We start from the raw sequence: 23,323 nt of genomic DNA on the forward strand, positions 1-23,323 counted from the left end.
GTATTCATGTAGGACCCACGCTATCTCATCTCACCCTTTAATAGGAATCCTTAAAGGGAAGGTGCCGTGTTTTTTCATAATTTAATGTAAAAAAGAAAATAGTATAAAAAGATATTGTCCCCTAAGCTTGACTCAGTGGTGTATATGGATTTTTTTTTCTGTAGTAATGCAGCCACTGGGGGCTGCCATCTTACCTCTCTGGCTGCTGAACGACACTTTCCATGCTCATTTACGGCAGTCCCTGGGCATAAGAGACAATAGTCGGCTGCCGACCCTATCTCTTTCATTGCAGCTGCATCAGGAGTGAACTGGCCACGCCTCTGTGGGCAGCTCAATTCACAGCTGTAGGTGTGGCCAGGCGCCATCTTATTAGAGCCCAGTGCTTTTCTTTTAGCTTCATTTACACTCTATTGCAAGCCCTGGATGCTGTACTGTTCCAGCATAACAGGGCTTGGATGTTCACTCTGCACATACCAGCTGCAGGAGAGGAACCAGGACGAGCTCCTGGAGACCGAGCTGCTCTTTCCAAAACACACGGCCAGCTGCTGCCCCTGCCAAACATAGGAGGAGCTGCTCCCTGCTGTTTCAAAACACTTGGCAATTTGCTGGACATCTAATCCTCCCCTGTGTGATACTGTCTGCTGAGCCCTGTATCTAATCCTATCCTGTGTGATACTGACTGCTGAGCCGTGTATCTAATCCTATCCTGTGTGATACTGACTGCTGAGCCGTGTATCTAATCCTCTCCTGTGTGATACTGTCTGCTGAGCTGTGTAATCCTATCCTGTGTGATACTGACTGCTGAGCCGTGTATCTAATCCTCTCCTGTGTGATACTGTCTGCTGAGCCCTGTATCTAATCCTCTCCTGTGTGATACTGACTGCTGAGCCATGTATATAATCCTCTCCTGTGTGATACTGACTGCTGAGCCATGTATCTAATCCTCTCCTGTGTGATACTGACTGCTGAGCCGTGTATCTAATCCTCTCCTGTGTGATACTGACTGCTGAGCCGTGTATCTAATCCTCTCCAGAGTGATACTGACTGCTGAGCCCTGTATCTAATCCTATCCTGTGTGATACTAACTGCTGAGCCGAGTATCTAATCCTCTCCAGTGTGATACTGACTGCTGAGCCGTGTATCTAATCCTATCCTGTGTGATACTGACTGCTGAGCCGTGTATCTAATCCTCTCCTGTGTGATACTGACTGCTGAGCCGTGTATATAATCCTCTCCAGTGTGATACTGACTGCTGAGCCGTGTATCTAATCCTCTCCAGTGTGATACTGACTGCTGAGCCGAGTATCTAATCCTCTCCAGTGTGATACTGACTGCTGAGCCGTGTATCTAATCCTATCCTGTGTGATACTGACTGCTGAGCCGTGTATCTAATCCTCTCCTGTGTGATACTGACTGCTGAGCCGTGTATATAATCCTCTCCAGTGTGATACTGACTGCTGAGCCGTGTATCTAATCCTATCCTGTGTGATACTGACTGCTGAGCCGAGTATCTAATTCTCTCCAGTGTGATACTGACTGCTGAGCCGTGTATCTAATCCTATCCTGTGTGATACTGACTGCTGAGCCGAGTATCTAATCCTCTCCAGTGTGATACTGACTGCTGAGCCGTGTATCTAATCCTATCCTGTGTGATACTGACTGCTGAGCCGTGTATCTAATCCTATCCTGTGTGATACTGACTGCTGAGCCGTGTATCTAATCCTCTCCAGTGTGATACTGACTGCTGAGCCGTGTATCTAATCCTCTCCTGTGTGATACTGACTGCTGAGCTGTGTATATAATCCTCTCCTGTGTGATACTGTGTGCTGAGCCGTGTATATAATCCTATCCTGTGTGATACTGCTCTCCTGAAATACTCTGTGCTGCTGTCACCCTGCTCCTCCACCATATATCTCCCTCTGTGCCCCCCATAGACCAGCACACTGCTCTCCTGAAATACTCTGGGCTGCTGTCACCCTGCTCCTCCACCATATATCTCCCTCTGTTCCCCCATAGACCAGCACACTGCTCTCCTGAAATACTCTGTGCTGCTGTCACCCTACTCCCAGAATCCTTGCTGCCTGCCATCCTCGGTGACCGAAGACCCCATTCCTCTCCTCAGATCCCGTCCTGGCAATGTGTGAAAGCGAGGCGACAGGGGCCTGATATATGGTGGAAGGAGCAGGGCGACAGCAGCACAGAGTATTTCAGGAGAGCAGTGTGCTGGTCTATGGGGGGCGCCCTGTTCGGTGCCAGGGATTGTACATAGAGCGCTGTGTTTTATACACATGGATGGACTGTCTGCTCCACAGAAATCCAGGAAACATTTCTGCTGATTGATGGCCTGTTCTGATCCAGACTTCGCATGCAAAGTCAGTAACTTTGCAGGCCCCATCAAAATGGCTGCTCACTGTGTTCCTAGATGTCATCCTCTCTTTTCTCTTAGCAAACACCCAGAAGGGGAGGAGAGGAGTGACACCACACCCATATCAGCAGATTCCGCCCATAATTACTGCAGGGCAGTAATGGGAGCTAGTTGTACACTAGGTTTTTGTGCCAAATTTCAGTAGCTGCTCCCCCTAGTGTTAACAAGTGGAAATGCCAAACTTTTTAAAATTATTTTTCATATTTTACAAAATTAAAAACATGATAATATTTTTTAAGAAAATGTAAACATTAATTCTTCACATTTTTTCAATTGCTGAAAAAAAATTTTTTGGATGGCACCTTCCCTTTAAATCCCAAGGCCCTCAGGGCCTTATCTCTAGTCTTTACACATACAGGAACTGACTCTGCTATAACGACAATTAGGGGAAAGTGGGAGGGCCTCTTTCTTGACACTCAGGCTGAGGATTGGGAGGAGATTCTTGAATCTCCAACTAAAGTATCTCCAGCTATCAATAATAGAATGACTCAATTATATATCTTACACCAGTCATATCTAGCTCCATCGCGACTTTTCAGGATGGGTCGTCTCCAATCCTCAGAATAGTTGAGGTGTCATACAATGGAAGCAAACTTTGTACATATGGTGATGCCCCATTGTCCTTTCATACTGGTCTGAAGTAACATCACTGCTAACATGCTTAGTGCAAATTCCTGTTCCTCTTAGTCCATCAGTTTGTTTATTCGGGGTGCTAGATGAGGAGAGGGACACTATGTTAGGATTTTTCTATGCAAAACACTTTTCTTGGCTAGGAAGGTGCTGGCGTTACGTTGGATGGGAGGGTCAAGCCCCTCTCTCAGACCCTGGATTGACCTGGTAAAATCGGTCATCCCATATGAGCGAACACTTTATCAAAACTATATCGGGGAGTGGAGGCTCGGTACCACCGCGACTGTTATAGCTGAAATCTATCGAGATGTATTTATGGCATCACATTTTTTTTAATATTATATAATGTACTAGGCAGCGTGTTCGGTTGTAGTTTAATTAGATTGGTAGTGCTTTTGTGATATGTACCTTTATTATTATTTTTTTTATATAGCGCTAACATATTCCACAGCGCTTTACAGTTTGCACATATTTTCATCACTGTCCCTGATGGGGCTCACAATCTAAATTCCCTATCAGTATGTCTTTGGAGTGTGGGAGGAAACCGGACGCAAACACGGGGAGAACATCCTTGCAGATGTTGTCCTTGGTGGGATTCAAACCCAGGACTCCAGCGCTGCAAGGCTGCAGTACTATCCACTGAGCCACCGTACTGCCCATACCTTCAAAGATATAGAGCTTGACAATGCTTCTGTTCGCCTGCTGTTTAATAATTCATTATCTAAGCAATAACTCATAGACCTGTGAAACTAAATTGTATAAACAATTTAATGTGTGAATTGATATTCACTTACAATTATTTTGGCAAAATGCATGTGTATTATTTTGGTGTAAACAAATGTACATGTGGTTTTGCTTTCTTGGTTAATAAACGAATTTAAAAAAATATATATATTATATAGGGTGGGTCATTTATTTGGATACACCTAATTAAAATGGGAATGGTTGGTGATATCAACTTCCTGTTTGTTGCACATTAGTATATGGGAAAGGGGAAAACTTTTCAAGATGGGTGGTGACCATAGCGGCCATTTTGAAGTCGGCCATTTTGGATCCAACTTTATTTTTTCCAATGGGAATAGGGTCATGTGACACATGAAACTTATTGAGAATTTCACAAGAAAAAAAATGGTGTGCTTGGTTTTAACGTAACTTTATTCTTTCATGAGTTATTTACAAGTTTCTCTTTGTTGACAGCCATTGACATGTCACAGAGGTTAACACGTGAGGAGCGGATAGAAATTGTGTTGTCGTCGTCTGGTGAATGCAGTACCTGGGTCATTGCAGCAGATTTCAATGCAAGACACCCTACTCAAGAAATCTGTCACTATTCCCATTTTATTTAGGTGTATCCATATAAATGACCCACCCAAAAATGTGTGCCTCATCACTGAACATAATGTTCTGTGTAAACTGAGGGTCCTGTTCCAATTTTTGTTTTGCCCATTCTGCAAATTCAGCGCGTCGATCTGGGTCACCAACCATTAACATCTTATTTAGGTGTATCCATCAAATGGCCCACCCTGTACAATGACCTACTGTGACTAGGCAACATTTTCAAAACTGAACTTTTTAGCAGTTAAAGGGAATCTGTCACCCCTTTTTTGAGATATCATATAATGATATCATTCAATTGTGTGTCACATAAGGATTCTCTTAGTACTTTTGCTTCCCCCTGACCCTGCACCTTTCATGCATAAATACCTTGTTTATATCAGTTCAGATGTATGTAAACTGCCGCTGTCCGGTCCGCTGGGTGGGGCTTATTCACCTGCTCCCCCCCTCCCTGTCTTGCTCTACGCATTTCTTCTTGTGTAGAGCAAGACAGGGAGGGGGGGGGAAGCAGGTGAATAAGCCCCGCCCATCGGACCGGACAGCGGCCGTTTACATACATCTGAACTGATATAAACAAGGTATTTATGCATGAAAGGTGCAGGGTCAGGGTGAAGCAAAAGTACTAAGAGAATCCTTATGTGACACACAATTGTATGATATCATTATATGATATCTCAAAAGAGGGGTGACAGATTCCCTTTAACATTTTGATCAAAGTGCATAAACCCACTGCCACATCACGGCGACCTGTTTAGGTGGGTCATGCTGACCGATGCCATTGCAACAAATGACCTGTACCTTATGGCAGTCATTGCTGCTGTGGTGCTGAATGATATGGCAGTGGGCTTATACAATTTGATCAAAATGTTAACCAAGAACTTCATGCTCAGTTTTAAAAATTTTGCCTAACAGCTATAAATTTTGTTAAAAATCTGCTGCCATCTACCAGGATCATGAAGATGAAACAAGGGTGGACATTTCACACAGCCAAAGAAACTCTCAATACAGAGAAAGAAAATAAAGCTGCTAGAATGGCTGAGCGAATCACCAATCCAATGGAAAATTTATGAAAGGAACTAAAGCTCAGAGTTCATAGGAGCCCATGGAACCTTCAGGATTTGAAGAGTCTTTGTGTGGAAGAATGAGCCAAAATCACACCTGAGCAATGCAAGCGACTAGCTTCTCCATAGAGGCTGCATCTTGACGATGTCACCACCAACAAAGGCTTTTGTACAAAGTATTAAATAAATTTCAGCAACCGTGTTCAATACTTTTTCCCTGTGTCATTTGGCATTATTACACAATTCATGGACATCTATGGTTTGATTTCTTTGCCTGTGTGGATTGGATGGATCGTTACCGACATCTGGTGAGAATTTAATGTCAAGAGAACATTTAGAAATATATTTACTTAGAAAATTGTTGACCTGTTCAAGACTTATTCCACCTGCTGTATGTCTCAATAGACCTAAAAGTTGTGACACAGGTCCGAAGTCCGATATTCAGAGCCTGTGAAGAATTGCATTGCAAATATTCCCTCACGTAAAGTATAGATAAATTACATACAATAGTTATTCTTCAATGAATCAGGAGATGATAATGTTCACTGTGTCAGAGTCTGCAATTACCATTCTAACTTTTAAGAGCAAAATGTGTTAAGTGGATTTTCCAGACTTACTTTGTGTGGCAAACGATAGAACCAGCAGCCTGAAATGTTGACGTCACTGCACGGGCCATTTCCATGGTGAAGAGGGGCGGAGCTTTCAAAATCTGCAAGCAACTTGGCAGGAGGTTCCTGTCATAATAAATAGGTTGTGGGCTGTTTGTGATTACAGATACAAATAAGGTCACGACAGACTAATCAGGTCTTCTGTAGAAATTATGACAAATTACTTTGTGTCATTCACAATATATAGTGCCACTAAAAACCCAGTATGTGTAATATACACTACCATTCAAAAGTTTAGGGTCACTTAGAAATTTCCTTATTTTTAAAAGAAAAGCACATTTTTTCCAATGAAGCTAACATTAAATGATTCATAAATACACTCTATACATTGTTATTGTGGTAAATGACTATCCTAGCTGCAAATGTCTGGTTTGTAATGCAATATCTTCATAGGTGTATAGAGGCCCATTTGCAACAACCATCACTCCAGTGTTCTTATGGTACTTTGTGTTTGCTAACTGTGTAAGAAGGATAATGGATGGTTAGAATACCCTTGAAAACCCTTGTGCAAGTATGTTAGCACAGCTGAAAACAGTTTGGCTGATTACAGAAGCTAGAAACCTGACCTTCCTTTGAGATAGTTGAGAATCTGGAGCATTACATTTTTTGGCTCCATTAAACTCTCAAAATGACCAGAAAAAAAGAACTTTTATGTGAAACTCGATAGTCTATTTTTGTTCTTAGAAATGAAGGCTATTCCATGCGAGAAATTGCCAAGAAACTTAAGATTTCATACAACGGTGTGTAGTATTCCCTTCAGAGGAGAGCAGAAACAGGCTCTAACCAGAGTAGAAAGAGAAGTGGGAGGCCCCTCTGCACAACTGAGCAAAAAGACAAGTACATTAGAGTCTGCAGTTTGAGAAATCAACGCCTCACAGGTCCTCAACTGGCAACTTCATTAAATTGAACACTCAAAACGCCAGTGTCAATGTCTACAGTGAAAAGGCGACTCCGGGATGCTGGCCTTCAGGGCAGAGCAGGAAAGAAAAAGCCAAATGAGACTGGCTAATAAAAGGAAAAGATTAATATAGGCAAAACAACACAGACATTGGACAGAGGAAGATTGGTACAGGAAGATTGGTACAAAGTGTTATGGACAGACGAATCCAAGTTTGAGGTGTTTGGATCACACAGAAGAACATTTGTGAGATGCAGAACAACTGAAAAGATGCTGGAAGAGTGCCTGATGCCACCTGTCAAGCATGCTGGAGGTAATGTGATGGTCTGGGGTTGCTTTGATGCTGGTAAAGTGGGAGATTTGTACAAGGTAAAAGGGATTTTGAATAAGGAAGGCTATCACTCCATTTTGCAATGCCATACCCTGTGGACAGCGCTTGATTGGAGCTAATTTCATCCTACAACAGGAGGACAATAACCCAAAGCACACCTCGAAATTATGCAATAACTATTTAGGGAAGAAGCAGGTAGCCGGTATTCTATCTGTAATGGAGTGGCCAGGGCAGTCACCAGATCTCAACCCCATTGAGCCTTTTTAGGAGCAGCTTGACCGTATGGTACGCAAAAAGTGCCCATCAAGCCAAACCAACTTGTGGGAGAGGCTTCTGGAAGCATGGGGTGAAATGTCTCCAGATTACCTCAGCAAATTAACTGCTAAAATGCCAAAGGTCTGCAATGCTGTAATTGCTGCAAAGGGAGCATTCTTATTGAAGAAAGCAAAGTTTGAAGGAGAAAATTATTATTTCAAATAAAAATCTTTTTTTGAACGTTGTCAATGTCTGGACTAGATTTTAAATTAATTTGGCAACTCATTTGATTAATAAAAGTATGAGTTTTCATGGAAAACACAAAATTGTCTGGGTGACCCCAAACTTTTGAACGGTAATGTATATATACACACTTACTCGAGATGAGAGGATTATTGTATCGTAAAATCCTTTTCTCGTAGTCTTCATAAGAACCGTGGGCAAAGTGTGCAGATACGGCCTAAAGATGGCAAGTTGTCTCTTCCTGGGTGGGATATACCCACCTAGTGGCACAGAGCTAAGCAGTTTGTACCCCAGCATTATATAAGGAACAAGATCAAGTAATCAGATGTCAGATAACTAGAAAGTAAAGAAAATGTTAAAAACAACTCATAGGCTAAAGGATGTGTTCACACGTAGCGTTTTTTTTGCATTTTCGCGGCGGTTTTTTACACGCGAAAACGCAAAAACCGCATCCCATGCAATCCTATGGGATTCCGCAATGCTGTGGATTTTTCCGCTGCAGAATCGCATAGCGGAAAAGTCCGCAGCATGCTCATTCTTTTTGCGGAATAGCGGGGATTCCGCACCTATAGGAATGCATTGAAACGCTCATTTTTCGCATGTGGCTGTGCCTCCAGGCCCTGGGTACCATAATCCTGTAAAAAATAAGAATAAAAATAAAAAATATTGTTATTCTCACCTTCCGACGGCCCCCGGAGTCCTTCCCGCTTCTCACCACGCTGCCGGCATCTTCCGGTCCCAGTAATGCTTTGCGCAAAAGATCGCGATGATGTCGCGCTCTCGCGAGCGTGACGTCATCGCAGGTCCTTCGCGCAAAGCATTACTGGGACCGGAAGACGGCGGGAGAGCCGCAGAGCAGATCGGGAGCCGTCGGAAGGTGAGAATAACAATATTTTTTATTATTTTTTACATCCTATCTTTTACTGAGAGGTGCATGGAGGGAGGACTTGGAGCTGCCACGAGATGAATCCAAATTAGATGAGCCAATTCACATGTGGAGGGTGCACGGTCCAAGCTAGTTAGCATAGCGGAATCAGGAAAAAAGGAGATTGACGGCACTCCTGGAATAAAGAAAAAAATATATATTTTATTGTGGCAAATTAAGCCATATTAAAATCAAATTGCCTGACGCGTTTCGAGTGCCTGGTGTACACTCTTAGTCATAGGATACATAAAACTGGTACAGCCACAATTATATACACAAATTAACCAATGAAAAAACACACAATCATGAAAAACACATGTACAATAGACAAAGTGAGAAAGCACCTGAAAGGCAAATTAATGGGTTAAATTGCATGTAGAACAGATCCATGGATGTATAGCAGTTCATTCATGAACAAAAATAAATTAAATCGCATGTATAACAACTCAATAAAAATACAATGAATCATTTTTAAAGTTCATACCCAGGAGGAATCTGATATTGAGTTTCAGAATCCCAAGAAAAAAACAAAAAAAAAAAAACTTCTCGCATGAAAAGCATTTTCTTGTTTGTCACCTCCATGTACAGGATTTAACACTTTCAGAAGCAGAAAATCTGCAAAATATAAACAATGCAAAACTGCCATGGTGAAAGTTCACGAATGTTTATACATCCATTGATCTGTTCTACATGCGTGTTTTTTCATTGGTTAATTTATGTGTATATAATTGTGGCTGTACCAGTTTTATGTATCCTATGACTAAGAGTGCACACCAGGCACTCGAAACGCGTCAGGAAATTTGATTTTAATATGGCTTAATTTGCCACAATAAAATATTTTTTTTTTTCTTTATTCCTGGAGTGCCGTCAATCTCCTTTTTTCCTATCTTTTACTATTGATGATGCATAGGCAGCACCAATGGTAAAAAGGAAATTTTTGTGTACTCACCGTAAAATCTCTTTATCTTAGCCTCTTATTGGGGGACACAGAACCATGGGTGTTATGCTGCTGTCCACTAGGAGGCGACACTATGCATAATCTGAAAAAGACTAACTTTGGCTCCTCCTCTGCAGTATACACCCTTGGACGGCATCAGCCTTCTCCAGTTTTGTGCAAAAGCATTAGGAGGAACATAACAGAAAAAAACAACATATCCATGCCTGTAAGAAGGCTACTATGTACGAGCTCAAAGAACAATATGAGAACTCAACCGTAACAACGGCCCGTAAGGGCAACAGGGTGGGAGCTGTGTCCCCCAATAAGAGGCTAAGAGAAAGAGATTTTACGTTGAGTACACAAAAATCTCCTTTACTCTGTCGCCTCATTGGAGGACACAGAACCATGGGACGTCCCAAAGCAGTCCCTGGGTGGGAAGCAATGGACGAATATTGTACTAGCAGGTCCCTAAATTTGGGACACTGCCGCCTGCAGAACCCGTCTACCCAGGCTCGCGTCAGCTGAGGACTGGGTATGAACACTGTAGTGTTTTGTAAATGTGTGTAGTATAGTCCAAGTGGCCGCCTTGCACACTTGTTGTGCCGAATGGCCCAGGAAGCCCCTACCGCCCGCGTAGAGTGTGCCGTGATACCGGCCGGGAGAGAATTGTTAAGGCGGTAGGCATCCTGTATGGTGGACCTGATCCACCTGGCAAGAGTAGATTTGGAAGCCGGAAGACCCTTGCGAACGCCTTCCGGAAGAATGAAAAGAGAATCGGACTTCCGGAAGGGTGCAGTCCTAGACACGTAAACACGCAATGCCCTGACGAGGTCAAGCGTATGCAGAGCCTTCTTTACTCTATGAACCGGAACTGGGCAAAGGGATGGCAGTGAGATTTCCTCATTGAGGTGAAAGGTGGACACAACCTTCGGTAGGAAGGATGGTACTGTACGGAGAACCACCTTGTCCTAGTGAAAAGCTAGGAAAGGCCGTCTGCAGGAAAGTGCTGACAATTCAGACACCCTGCGTAGCGAGGTGATTGCCACTAGAAAAACCACTTTCTGTGACAGAATGCAACCGGCAACATGATTGGGGAGATTCTAGAGATCTCCACAACAGGCTAAGACAGGTAGAGAGCCTGATATGGAAAAGGAAGCACTAGTACCATGAGGTAGTGTGTGGTTCTTAAAAAGTGTATGAGTGGAGCAAAAGCCGGGAGCAAAAGGAGCCAATGGACTCAGCCTGGCAGGTATAATTTACACAGAGAAGAGGAGGGGGTGAAAACCTTTGTCTTTATTTTCCCACACAGGGAAAGAAAGACTAGCCACTGGGAGTAATGTAGTGCACAGCCCACTGGGATTCAGCAGGGCGTGAACATGGAGCACCGCACACTCTTCCTGTGTGGTGAGCGCCAACAAAAATAGGAGAATCGTGATGTGGATTGAGTGAGGCCTGAGGAACATTATAAAGTGCTGCCTGTGGATTACAGACGGAGTGGGGCCTGAGGTATTAATAATTCCTCATACATAGCTGACACTGGCATAATGAGTCGCTGTCATTTTTTAAAATATGTGAAACTGAAAATTGATCAAGCAAGAGCAATGATTTGCACAAGTGTAGTTCCGGACATCTATCTTTTGTACTCTTGTATGTCCTAGTCCTACATTCCTCGAAGAAAATGTAAGCTTTCCCACCAAATTAGAATAAAAAAGAAAAAACATACCAATTTGCTTTTGCTTTTCTTCTGTGAAGTTGCTTTGGTCGATCCTTCAATGCTCATATCATTCTCCAATCGACTGAGTTCTTCTACCTAGAAATAAGAAGAAGGCTTCCTGAGCAAAGCCATTTCAGGGAGCACCATACTCTCCTATTTCTCAGGCCACAACCATGCAGTATTCTACCTTTTGCCAGATACTGCTGTCCTCAGTAAGCATGAACTCGTCCTGTACATGCAAGTCACGCTCCTCAGAGATGGAACTTGCTTTATTTTTGCAATATTCAAAGTAGAACTTTTCAATTGCTGTGTAAGGGCAATTATTATTAACACTACAATCATCATCATTGGCTTGACTGGCCGAAAGGTTGTCTTTTCGTCCTGGAACAAGGTATCCCCAACCATGCTTGTCAGAGAAGTGTAGAGGAAAGCCATCCCAAGTCAAACGCATCAGTTTAGGAGTTAATCGCATCTGAAGGCTGATGAGGCTAGGACCGCGTACCCAATCAGGATCACTCAGTTTCAGGCAAAGTTTACGATACCATCTACAAAGATTAACACAACTTAATCTCACCATAGTTATTTGGTTACTTCAAAGGAAAATTAACTTGTGTGCAAATGTGTGTGTCAGCAAACACCGCTGAAATTAAAGCACTGGGAAACGTGCTACACTAGGGCTAATGTGGAATCGGCTGAAAACTGAGACATAGAAAAAGTAGAATTTGATGGACTTGTGTGCCATGTTAATGATTCATGCAGCGCTCCTTTGGCTTATGATAACCACATCTCATCATAACCTACAAGATCTGACAACAAATGCACCCAAGCAGGGCTGGGACAGCACACACAACCCAGACATTTGGACTCGGTGACAGAGAGTTCAGTCCTTTAGATGCTGCTAAAAATTTTTGTCCTATTTTCGGAAAACATATTTAGACAAATGTTGTGCTTGGGGAAGTCATTTAGTCACTTTTGATGTGCCCTCTTCAAACTCTAAATAAGAATACACTGTTATGGGGCAGTTTTCTATCTGATGATTAAGTTGTGGTCCTCTATTAAAAACCTTACTAACTGCAGTATAAATTAATATGATGTCAGGAAAGCCGATGGGAAAAACTGAATTATAAGACAGACAGTAACCTGGCTCAAGAGGCCTTCTGCCCAAATCACATATGGGAAGGGGGAGATGCCAGACTAATCATGTCTCTCCCCATCGACCCCGGCTGACTTTTCAGACACCACAGCTTTTCAAAGAAAGATCTATCTGGTTGCGATCACACAGCCAGGGTGTGATTCATGCCATCTGTGGTTTTGACAGCATGAGTTTAGTAACAGGCTCCTTTTAAGTTAATTGATGTATCTTTTGTATCTATAACTTACCCAGGATGCCCTGGCAGATGTTGGATTCTTTTGGGCAAGTATGGCAGAGTTTTCTCAATGATATCATCCAGGTAAACTTTACCAGGAAAAGGCCGAGATTCTTCTTCTTCACTGGGAGGTCCAGAATCTAGATATATTGGTGTTATTGCGGTAAAACGATAGCCAATCCACAACAAAATCCCAAAAGAAATTGGGGAAAAATCATGTACTAAAATAGCGCCTAGAAATGTAAGGGTACTCACCTTCGTGTGGGTCTGTGACATCCTGGTTCCTTGACTTGTGTTCTGATGCAGATTTGACATCTTTCTTCTTGCTAGGTTTTACCTTCTTTTGCTTGAATTCTTGAACATCCCACTCCAAATCCCAAAGCCACGGATCACTTTTGTATCTGGTTTGTGAAGAGATACATCTACTATCAGCATCATGCTGTCCCAATCACTGTGAAACATTATACAGTGTTAAAAATATAGTGTTTACTTCAAATTCAAGATTAAAGAGACCAAACATGGAAAAAGTCCCAAACTGGTCTTTTCAAGGAATTTGAAGAAAACAATGATAGGAATCAGCTTGGGCTTCCTCACCAATGTGTTTCTTGACTTGCTGATAATAGAGCACTTAAGATTTTCCACAATTCCCAATCATTTAAAAGGAGACTAAGGGGGAATTATTTTCCTTTTGGAAAATGCCAAGCCAGTGTATGGAGACTTAAAGGCTATGCAATGTTCCTATAGTGATTTAAATGAGCAAATATCCACTTCAGAAAGGAAGCGGACTAGAAGTCTCGTTAATATCAACATGATCCACATGATGTTGGATAAAAAGCCAAAATCAGACACTCTATTTTCAGATGAGCAAAGTTCCCTCTTAAACTCCCATGGCAGAGGTTACTAATGTAGCCAAATCAGACCACCTGCCATGCACTGAGGAAAGGCAAACACCATGAAGCAAGTGTCAGAAAATGGAGTGTCTGGTTTGGTTTTTTATTCAAAGTCATCTAGCAAGTCTCGTTAACCCGTTACCGACATGTCCCACACATGTCCCACACGCTGTGGGAGCTGCGTATCCACAAACCGCCGTACATATGCTGAATTGCTGGTTTTTGTTCATTCTGCCTCCCAAAATTCAGACTAGAAAGCGACCAAAAAACAGTCATGCACATGATAATGGTAATAAAAACATCAATTCATCCAGCAAAAACAAGCCCTCACATGACTCTGTTAGTAGAAATATGGAAGAATTATAATCATCTAAATATGGAGCTACAAAAACTTGTTTTTGCAATAAAAAGCATCTTTTTGCCAGCAAACATAAAAAAAAAACAATATAAATCTGGCATTACTGTAGTAGCACAGACCTAAAGAATAAAGTCATCCAATCACTTTTAATGCACGAGGAACAGAGCAAAAACCGAGACGCTCATTGGGGGACACAGGTACTGTGGGTATATGCTACCGCCATCTGGAGACTGACACTAGGCAACAACACAAGGTTAGCTCCTCCCCCGCCGTATACACCCTCGCCCCGATTGCGGGCGGAAGCCAGTTTAGTGCAAAAGCAGTAGGAGAACAAGAACAATCAGCCTTAATGCCGAAAACAATATGTCTGACAAAGAAAAAAACCACCCTGATATTCACAAAAGAAATACACATTAAATAAACAAACTAGAGCCAACTTGGCTAATATTGGGGGACACAGCACCCACCCTGAGCGTCTCGGAGAAAAGGATTTTACGGTGAGTACTCACAAAAATCCATGTTTCTCCTTAGTCTCATTGTGGAACACAGGTACTGTGGGACGTCCTAAAGTAGTCCCTGGGTGGGAGATTGACTCACCAATCCAAGCTGCATGCACCTCTTCGTTCAAAGGTGCGCCACTGCTGCTTGGAGAATCCTTCTACCCAGGCTCGCATCCGCCGAAGCCGGAGTATGGATACTGTAATGTTTAGTAAATGTGTGCAGGCTGGATCAGGTCGCTGCCTTGCATACCTGTTCCGCCGAGGCCTGATGCCGAAGCGCCCAAGAGGTGCCCATTGCCCGAGTAGAGTGCGCTTTGATCCCTGATGGAACTGGCGCACCTCTGATGTGATAGGCCTCCTGCATACTTAAACGGATCCATCTGGCTATGGTCACTTTTGAGGCCGCGAGTCCCCTCCTGCGCCCCTCAGGGAGCACGAACAGCATATCTTTCTGGCGAAAAGGTGCCGTCCTTGACACGTACCTCCTGAGTGCTCTCACCAGGTCTAAGGTGTGAAGAGCTTTCTCCACGCGATGCACCGGTGCCGGACAGAACGAAGGCAAGACAATATCCTCATTGATGTGAAAAGAGGACACCACCTTCGGAAGAAAGGGGGGAGCTGGTCTAAGCACCACCTTACCCTTGTGGAAAGCGAGAAAAGGTGCTCGGCAAGACAGAGCCACCAACTCCGAGACTCGCCTAACGGAGGTAATGGCTACTAAGAATACCACCTTCCAAGAGAGGAACGATAAGGAAATATGCTGTAGCGGCTCAAAAGGCGCTTCCTGCAGAACACTCAGGACCAGGTTAAGGTCCCAGGTGCCCATCGGCGCCTTATAGGGAGGTACTAGATGAGAGACTCCCTGGATGAAAGTCTTTACCTGCATATTAGTAGCAATCTTTCGCTGGAAAAGGACGGACAACGCCGATATCTGTCTCCTAAGGGAGCTCGGGGCCAGCCCCGAGTCTAGGCCTGATTGAAGAAAGGCCAAGATATTGGGAATAGAGAATGTCAGGGGCGAACGACCCCGCTCTCGACACCAAGTGAAGAAAACTTTCCAGGTGTGGTGGTAAATTCTCGCCGAGGTCGGTTTCCTGGCGCTAACCATTGTAGCGACCACCTTACGCTCAAAACCTGCTTGAGTTAGAATCCAAGATTCAACGGCCATGCCGTCAAACACAGGGCCCCTGAGTTCGGGTGGAAGATCAGTCCCTGGTGCAGTAGATCTGGGCGCTCTGGCAGTCGCCATAGGACGTCGGTGAGCAGCCGCACAAGATCTGAGTACCACGCCCGTCGGGGCCAGTCTGGTGCCAACAGAATTGCTGGGACCCCCACTGCTTTGATCTTCCTGACGACCCTCGGAAGCAATGGCAACGGGGGAAACAGGTATGGAAGGCGAAACTGGTTCCAGTGTAGGACCAACGCATCCACCCCAAACGCTCGTGGGTCTCGTGACCGAGCGACGAACACAGGCACCTTGGCGTTCATCCTGGACGCCATCAGATCCACATCAGGTGTTCCCCACCGTTGGCAAATTTGCTGGAAGACCTCGGGGTGCAGGGCCCATTCCCCTGCCACGACCTCTTGTCGGCTGAGGAAGTCCGCTGCCCAATTTTCTATGCCTGGGATGTAGACTGCCGAAATTACCGACTGGTTCTTCTCGGCCCAATGAAGCACATGTGCTATCTCGCGCATGGTTGCCCTGCTGTGCGTGCCCCCTTGATGATTTACAGAAGCCACCGCCGTGGCGTTGTCTGACTGTATCCGAATGGGCCGTCCTGCTAGGAGGTGCTGGAAATGCTGCAGCGCCTGCCAGATCGCTCGTATTTCCAACAAGTTCATCGGGAGACGAGCTTCCTGTTGCGACCACCGGCCTTGGGCCGTGTGGTGGCAAAAAACTGCTCCCCAGCCGAGGAGACTGGCGTCGGTCGTGACCACTAGCCTGTGATCTGGGGGAAACTGTTTCCCCTGAAGGGACACCACTCTAGTGATTGCCTGACCAGAGAGGATAGTCGGCACCGCTGATCGAGAGTGAACGGGTTCTTGTCCCATGCTGACATGAGAGCGTGCTGTAGGGGTCGAAGATGAAATTGAGCAAACGGAATTGCTTCCATTGCTGCCACCATCTTCCCTAGTATCCTCATCCCAAACCGAATGGTGTGAGGGACCGGCTGCTGGAGCTTCTGGACTCCTTGTCGGAGCGCTAGGGCTTTGTTTTGAGGGAGAATTCCCAACCCTTGGGAGGTATCGAAGACCATTCCTAGAAAAGCAATCCTCCGAGCTGGGACCAGAGATGATTTCTTCCTGTTGACCAACCAACCTAAGCGGGAGAGTGTATCCAGTGTAATGCTGACATTCTCCTTGCACGCCCGAAATGAGGGACCCTTCACCAAGAGGTCGTCTAAGTATGGCAAGACGACTATGCCCCACGAGTGTAAGACGGCCATCACGACTGCCATTACCTTTGTGAACACTCTGGGTGCGGTGGCTATCCCGAATGGGAGTGCTCCGAATTGAAAGTGTCGACCATTGATGGTGAACCGAAGAAACTTTTGATGCGGAGGAAAAATGGGAACATGCAGGTAGGCATCCTGGATGTTGATCGAGGCTAAGTACTCTCCCTGATCCATGGCTGATATAACAGAACGGAGAGATTCCATCCTGAAATGTTTGACTCTGATGAACCTGTTTAGGAGCTTCAGGTCCAAAAACGGTCTGACTGTCCCGTCCTTTTTGGGGACCGCGAACAGATTGGAATAAAAACCCTGAGCTTTTTCGTGCTCTGGTACGGGAACAATGACTCCGTTGTTTTGGAGTGAATTGATGGCTCCTAGCAGCGCTTTCGCCCGGGGCTCCACCTTGGGAAGTCGGGAGAGAAAAAACCGTGTTGGAGGGTACCTGATGAACTCTATTTTGTACCCTGAAGTCACCAGTTCTACCACCCATAAGTCGTGTGCTACCTCGACCCAGATATGGCGAAAAAGGAGCAGGCGGACGCCCACCCTGCTGCTGTCGCCTACCAAGGGCTCCTCTCGGCCTGGGCTGGTGAGCGCGCATCCTTCCCACCGGAATGGGTCTATACGAGACCTGTCGCTCCCTATCCTGGTTGGAGCGAGGTGGGCTGGCCGAACTGGCTACTGCCATCCATCCGGTGTTGCGGAAGCAGGGCTGTGGAGTCGGAGTCGGAGAGTCGGTGCTCATTTTGGTGGAGTCGGAGTTGGAGTCGGTATAAAATGGACCGACTCCTAAAATATATAATAAATTGGGTACAGTAATTCAATGCAGGATGTGCTGAATATTTTTTCATAGGAGTTTGGGAAAGTTATGAAATGTCCTATAAATGGCTGTTATATTCCTGATCTAAGGCTACATTCACACACAGCGTTTTTCCTGTGTTTTTTGAGGATACGTTTTTCAGCTGCAAAAGTTGATCATCTTTTTAAAAAACTGCATCACCTGAAAGGTTTTTGAGCTCATAGATAATGTTACTCAATAGCAAAAGAAGACTAGAAAACTGCTCTATCTATCCATTTATCCATATCTGTCTATCCATATCGTATCTGTACCAAAAAGAATGAAAACCGGGTAGTACACCAATATATATTCTGTTCTATCTAAATATCTTGATTATTGGATCATAAAAATGATTAAATGTCTGAGGTTCACATTGTACTACAATACATTTTTCACTTAAATATAAGCAATATGTGTGGGAGTCGGAGTTGGAGTCGGTGTAAGGGAAATTGAGGAGTCGGAGTCGCAGGTTTGGCTTACCGACTCCACAGCCCTGTGCGGAAGGCTCGAAAACGTGTCGGGACCTGGCGAAAAGGCTGTTTCGCCTTTTGCTGCGGGAGGAAGCTGCTTTTCCCTCCTGTCGCATCGGAGATGAGCCGATCCAACATCTCCCCGAACTGGTGGCCTCCCCTGATTGGGCAAGGAAGTCAAGAACTTCTTGGAAATTGAATCGGCTCGCCAAGTTCTCAACCAGAGGGCTCTCCTAATGGCTACCAGCCATAGCAATTTGACTTGCGACCTCAGACACCTCCGCAGGTAGGCCTCTATCCTGCAAGGCGTTATTCAAAGACTCTGACCATGACATCATGGCCTTGGCAACCCACGTCGCCGCGAACGAAGGGGCGAGCGCCGAACCTGATGCCTCAAAAACTGATCGCGCCAAGCCCTCTATGAGCCGATCCGTGGGGTTCTTAATGGACGAGCCGCTAGGCACCGACAACAAGGACTTGGAGGCCAGGCGCGACACTGGCGGGTCCACCACTGGGGATTCCGCCCATTTCTTACAGAGTTCCGGGGCAAATGGGTATCTTGCCTCTATAGACTTCTGGCCCGAGAAGCGCTTGTCTGGGTATTCTCTGTGGCGCTGCACTATATCCTCAAATTCTGGGTGAGTGCCAAATACTCTATGCGGGTGCTTGGCCCGCTTAAAGGCTACCTTATGGCTCGCGGCCAAGGTAGCATCATCTTCAATCCCCAGGGTTTGATTCACAGCTTCAATGAGGCTGTCCACTGTCTCCCGGCATCCCGGGGTATCTAGATCAAGTGGCTCGTCTGAGTCACAATCTAAACTCTGCCCGCTCCCTGGTGAAGGGGAGCGTGATGCTGAACTCCCCGATGCCGAGGCACCGGATAGGCCAGGAGACCTCGTACGGGTTTGTTTCCTTCGCCTCTGGCATGGGAACGGCCCCTGCAGGCCGAAGGTTCCTGTGAGGTGGAGGACCCTTCCCAGATAAGCGAGCCACTATCCTTGCCTCCCTTTGGGGCGTAAAGGGACTCGATCGCCTTTGTAAGCGAGGCCATAGACGGACAATGATAACGCCCATTCCGGAGAACTCGGCTCTCTGGATTCAGTCGCCGAGGGGGGCTCCTGGGCGTGTTCGGAGTCGCAGGCCTCGCACACTTTGGCTCTCTGCGCTCGTGGAAACGGGGCCTTACAAAAAGTGCATGCAGCGTAGAGAAAAGTGTGCGTCTTCCCTTTCCCGGCCATATTGTGCCTGCCAGGCGTTTTATATATCCAAAAAAAAAAATGTTTTCTTCTGCCTCAATGTGAGGGAGGGGTGGGGTAGGGGAGGCCCCCTTGCTGTTTCAGCGGCCTCCGCAGCGAAGCTGCACTCACCCGACCTGCGTCCCCTGTCTGCGCGCCCGACCTCCTGCACCTCCATGGGGCAACCCAACCTCTTTCCTGGTCGCGGCCTACCCCGCACTGAAGCCGGGGCCTGGATTTATCTGGCGCCCGCCCAGGCTTCAAGGGGCGGGCCGCCGCGCGCCGAGGGCGGTACTTCCGCCGCAGCCTAACACCGGCCAAAACCCGGGGGCTAAATTTTTCTCCGCCGCGCGACGCAGCGGCGACGATGGCGCGCCGCGGCCTAACACTGGCCAAAGACCGGGGGGCTCAATTTTTCTCCACCGCCCGCGGCGATGACGGCAAAAAAATGCCGCTACTCTTCCTACTATGGACACGAGGAGGGCCTTAGGGGGACGCACACTGCTGCCTAGGAGCCCCCCGCACGCCCGTACTTTAAATGCGGCCGTCCACTTCACTCCAGGTAGGCCCTTCAGGGCGAACAACAAACCAGGGAGCGGGGGGTGGTGTGGGGATCCTGGACGGTGCAGGCACCCTAACTCCGTCCAGCTTCAGTCGAGGAGAGGGACCATCCGCCTCCTTGCAGCACTTTCGTCTTGCGTTGGTGGAGAAGTGGGGGCCGCTCGGACCGTCTTGTGCCTCTGAATAGCCCATGGTTTCTCTACCTAGGGGTGGTCAGGGCTAGGTCTGGCATCATGTCCCACGTCGTGGGAAAGGATACGTGGAGGGACACTCGCACGTGCTCGCCCGTTGTTGATTTGGGGAAATCGGACCCCTTCAATAGGATCCGTTGCCCCTGTCTCATCTTCTTAAAAAAAAATTAAAGAGAAAAAAACAAATTAAAATAAAAAACTCTGGGGAAATTGCCCAGATTTGTCCCACGGTGCGGGAAAGGATACGTGGAGACGATACTCGACACGTGCTCGCCCGTTGATGGTTTGGGGAAATCGGACCCTTTCAATAGGATCCGTTGCCCCTATCTAATCTTCATGGACAAAAAAGTCTGGAGAAAAAGGACCAGACGTGTGCCTCCATAGACACTAAGCAAAAAACTGGCTTCCGCCCGCAATCAGGGCGAGGGTGTATACGGCGGGGGAGGAGCTAACCTTGTGTTTTTGCCAAGTGTCAGCCTCCAGATGGAGGTAGCATACACCCACAGTATCTGTGTCCCCCAATGAGACGAAGGAGAAAATAAAAAAAAAAAAACAATTCTACACCTGCTGTTGATTTTCGACAGCAGCATATACCCATGGCTACTTGTGTCCCCCAATGAAGGCTCCAAGAAATAGATTTTACGGTGAGTACCAAAAAATCTCTCTTTATCGCTTCATTGGGGGACACCGGTAACCATGGAACGTTGTAAAGCAGTCCCAAGGGAGGGAACAGACTATTGTGCTCAAATCAAGTAGGTTGACGGGCAACCGCCACTTGAAACACCTTTCTACCTAGGCTGGAATTAGCTGAAGCGTAGGTATGAACCCTGAAGAATCTTGTGAACCCAAATCTGTGTTGTAGAGGCCTGGTGGCAAACAGCCCAGGAGGCTCCCACTGCACAGGTGGAGTTAGCAATCATTCACTACCGGAGGGGATGGTCTATCCTTAACTCGAGAAGCCTCCAGTATAGCGGGACAGACCCAATAGGTAGACTTGGAGTCCCATCCCTTGCAATGATCTTCAGAGAGGACAAAGAAGGCATTCGAAAGTCTGAAGGATGCGGTCCTTGAGAGGTAGAAACGTAAGGCTCGGACTATTATCAGCTTATGGAGAAACCTTTCCAAGGAATGGACAGGTGATGGCAAAAAGAAGGGAGAACAATGACCTTATTGATGTGGAATGGAGAGACTGACTTAGGAAGAAAGGAACTGGTTACAAGACCACCTTGTCCTGGTGTAATACAAGGAAAGGAGAGTGGCAAGCGAGAAATGCTAATTCTCAGACCAGTCTGATAGAAGTGATTGGGACCAAAAAAGACACCTACCTCCAGAGGAGGGAGGATGCGATCTCCTGAATTGGTTAGAAGAGTGGTCCCTGAAGAACGCTCAAAACTAGGCTAAGGTCCCACGGGTCCACAGGGAAATGATATGGTGGCGCCTCGGGAAGAGAGGCCAAACTCCGCTGAAAATGAATTAAAAGCGTAGATACGTGACCCTTAAGACTACTAAGGGACAACCTCATCCCGGTCCTGGTATGCATGGTCCCATCCTTATAATTGGCCCCCATCCCAATCCTGGTATGCATGGCCCCATCAGAAAACATAAAAAAAAAAACCATTACACTTACCTTCCCGGCAGGGACATCATGCAATACTCACCACTCTGCACGCCGGGACTGTGCGCGCAGAGAGCAGTGAGTATTCATTGCTCTTCAGCAGCATGCAATGTCAGACGCCAGCGTCGCGTCCTGCTGCTGCGGGCAGTCATGTGTGCCGCTACTTAAGACAAATGAATATTCACCTTTCTGGTCCAGGTAGAGAATGACTACAATCCCTCTGGAACAAAGAATGGCCAAGACAGCCGCCATAACCTTAGTGAATACTCTGGGAGCAGAGGCCAGTGCGAAGAAGAGAATGGTGAACTGTTATTGTTAGCCTTGGACGGCGGAGTGGAGAAACCTCTGATGTGCCAAGAAAATCTGGATGTGGAGATAGGCATCCTGAATGTCCACCTAGCAGAGCAATTCCTGGGGTTCTATCGAGCCAATTACAGAATGGAAGGATTCCATACGGAAATGACGAAGGCGTACCCGCCGGTTTAGGAGCTTAAGATCCAGGACTGGGAGAAGTGAACCATCCGTCTTTTTTTCTACCACAAAGAGGTTGGACTAGAAACCCAAGAAGCGTTCCTGAGAGGGAATGGGTACGATGACCCCTATGGAGAGAGCACAAGTGTAGTGGATAACAGTGGTGGAGGGACAGGAAAAGAGGCCTGGGGCTGAGAGTGTCTGCCGAGGAGGGCTAAGCTTAAGAGAAAGACAAAATACAGCCTGGACAGAGTCTAGCCGGTCCTGGATACAGAGAACCTCATGTGGAAATAGGCAGGTTTTCCAGAAAAGGATGACAGTGCGGAGCCGCAGCAGGCGATGTAACACTGCTGTATAGCTGGATACAAAGTGAAGGAAAAAGAAGGGGCGAGCCAAGGAAAAGGATGCTGAAAAAGCTTTGACTGAGAAAGAAAAACGAAGCACACTCACAGGAGGTAAACCACTTGCGAGAAACCTGGCGCTGGTGAATGGCCGGCATGCTCAAGGGAGTGCGTGACCAAGCTCGCTGAGGAAAATAAAAAAATTAAAAAAAACAGGCACTCCCACAGGAGAGAAAAAATGCACGTGGGCCCTATTGTGCTAATTGGCTTGCACGCACAAGGAGGGGGCGAGGACTAAATTTTGAATATATTTCACAGAGTCGTAAGTGCACTCTGGAAGAAGAGGAGGAGCTGGGATCTCCTCTATCTATACTGATGCCCCTGGTCATGAAAATGAACACAGTCTTGGGGGTGAAAGGGTCAATATTGACATTTAAAATTGATCTTTCTAATAGGCTGCACTAGAGGTCAAGTCCTTCTTCTCTTTAAAGAGGATATTTAAAAGGAGAACAACTGTCTGTAGACCTGCTGTTTACCAGCAGAAAAGGAATAAAGCCCACTTTTGGGATTGGTGTCCTATCAATCTGAATGAATGATAGGAGAAAATA

At 46.1% G+C, this 23,323-nt stretch overlaps 1 protein-coding gene across 3 annotated transcripts in view; it reads right to left on the bottom strand.

Moving 5' to 3' along the window:
* Positions 1-23,323, bottom strand: part of POLG (DNA polymerase gamma, catalytic subunit) — a 155,118-nt gene that overhangs the window by 76,588 nt on the left and 55,207 nt on the right. For all 3 annotated transcript variants that reach the window (XM_073568694.1, XM_073568693.1, XM_073568695.1), the window contains exons 8-12: positions 13,045-13,190; positions 12,803-12,929; positions 11,610-11,967; positions 11,432-11,518; positions 6,069-6,185 (exon numbers count right to left, since the gene is read on the bottom strand). In XM_073568694.1, coding sequence (XP_073424795.1) covers positions 6,069-6,185; positions 11,432-11,518; positions 11,610-11,967; positions 12,803-12,929; positions 13,045-13,190 — 835 coding nt within the window. The remainder of the gene's footprint in view (positions 1-6,068; positions 6,186-11,431; positions 11,519-11,609; positions 11,968-12,802; positions 12,930-13,044; positions 13,191-23,323) is intronic.

This window comes from Dendrobates tinctorius, unplaced genomic scaffold, assembly GCF_039654945.1.
Source record: "Dendrobates tinctorius isolate UK_male_01 unplaced genomic scaffold, ASM3965494v1 ptg000022l, whole genome shotgun sequence".
Lineage (NCBI taxonomy): Eukaryota > Metazoa > Chordata > Amphibia > Anura > Dendrobatidae > Dendrobates > Dendrobates tinctorius.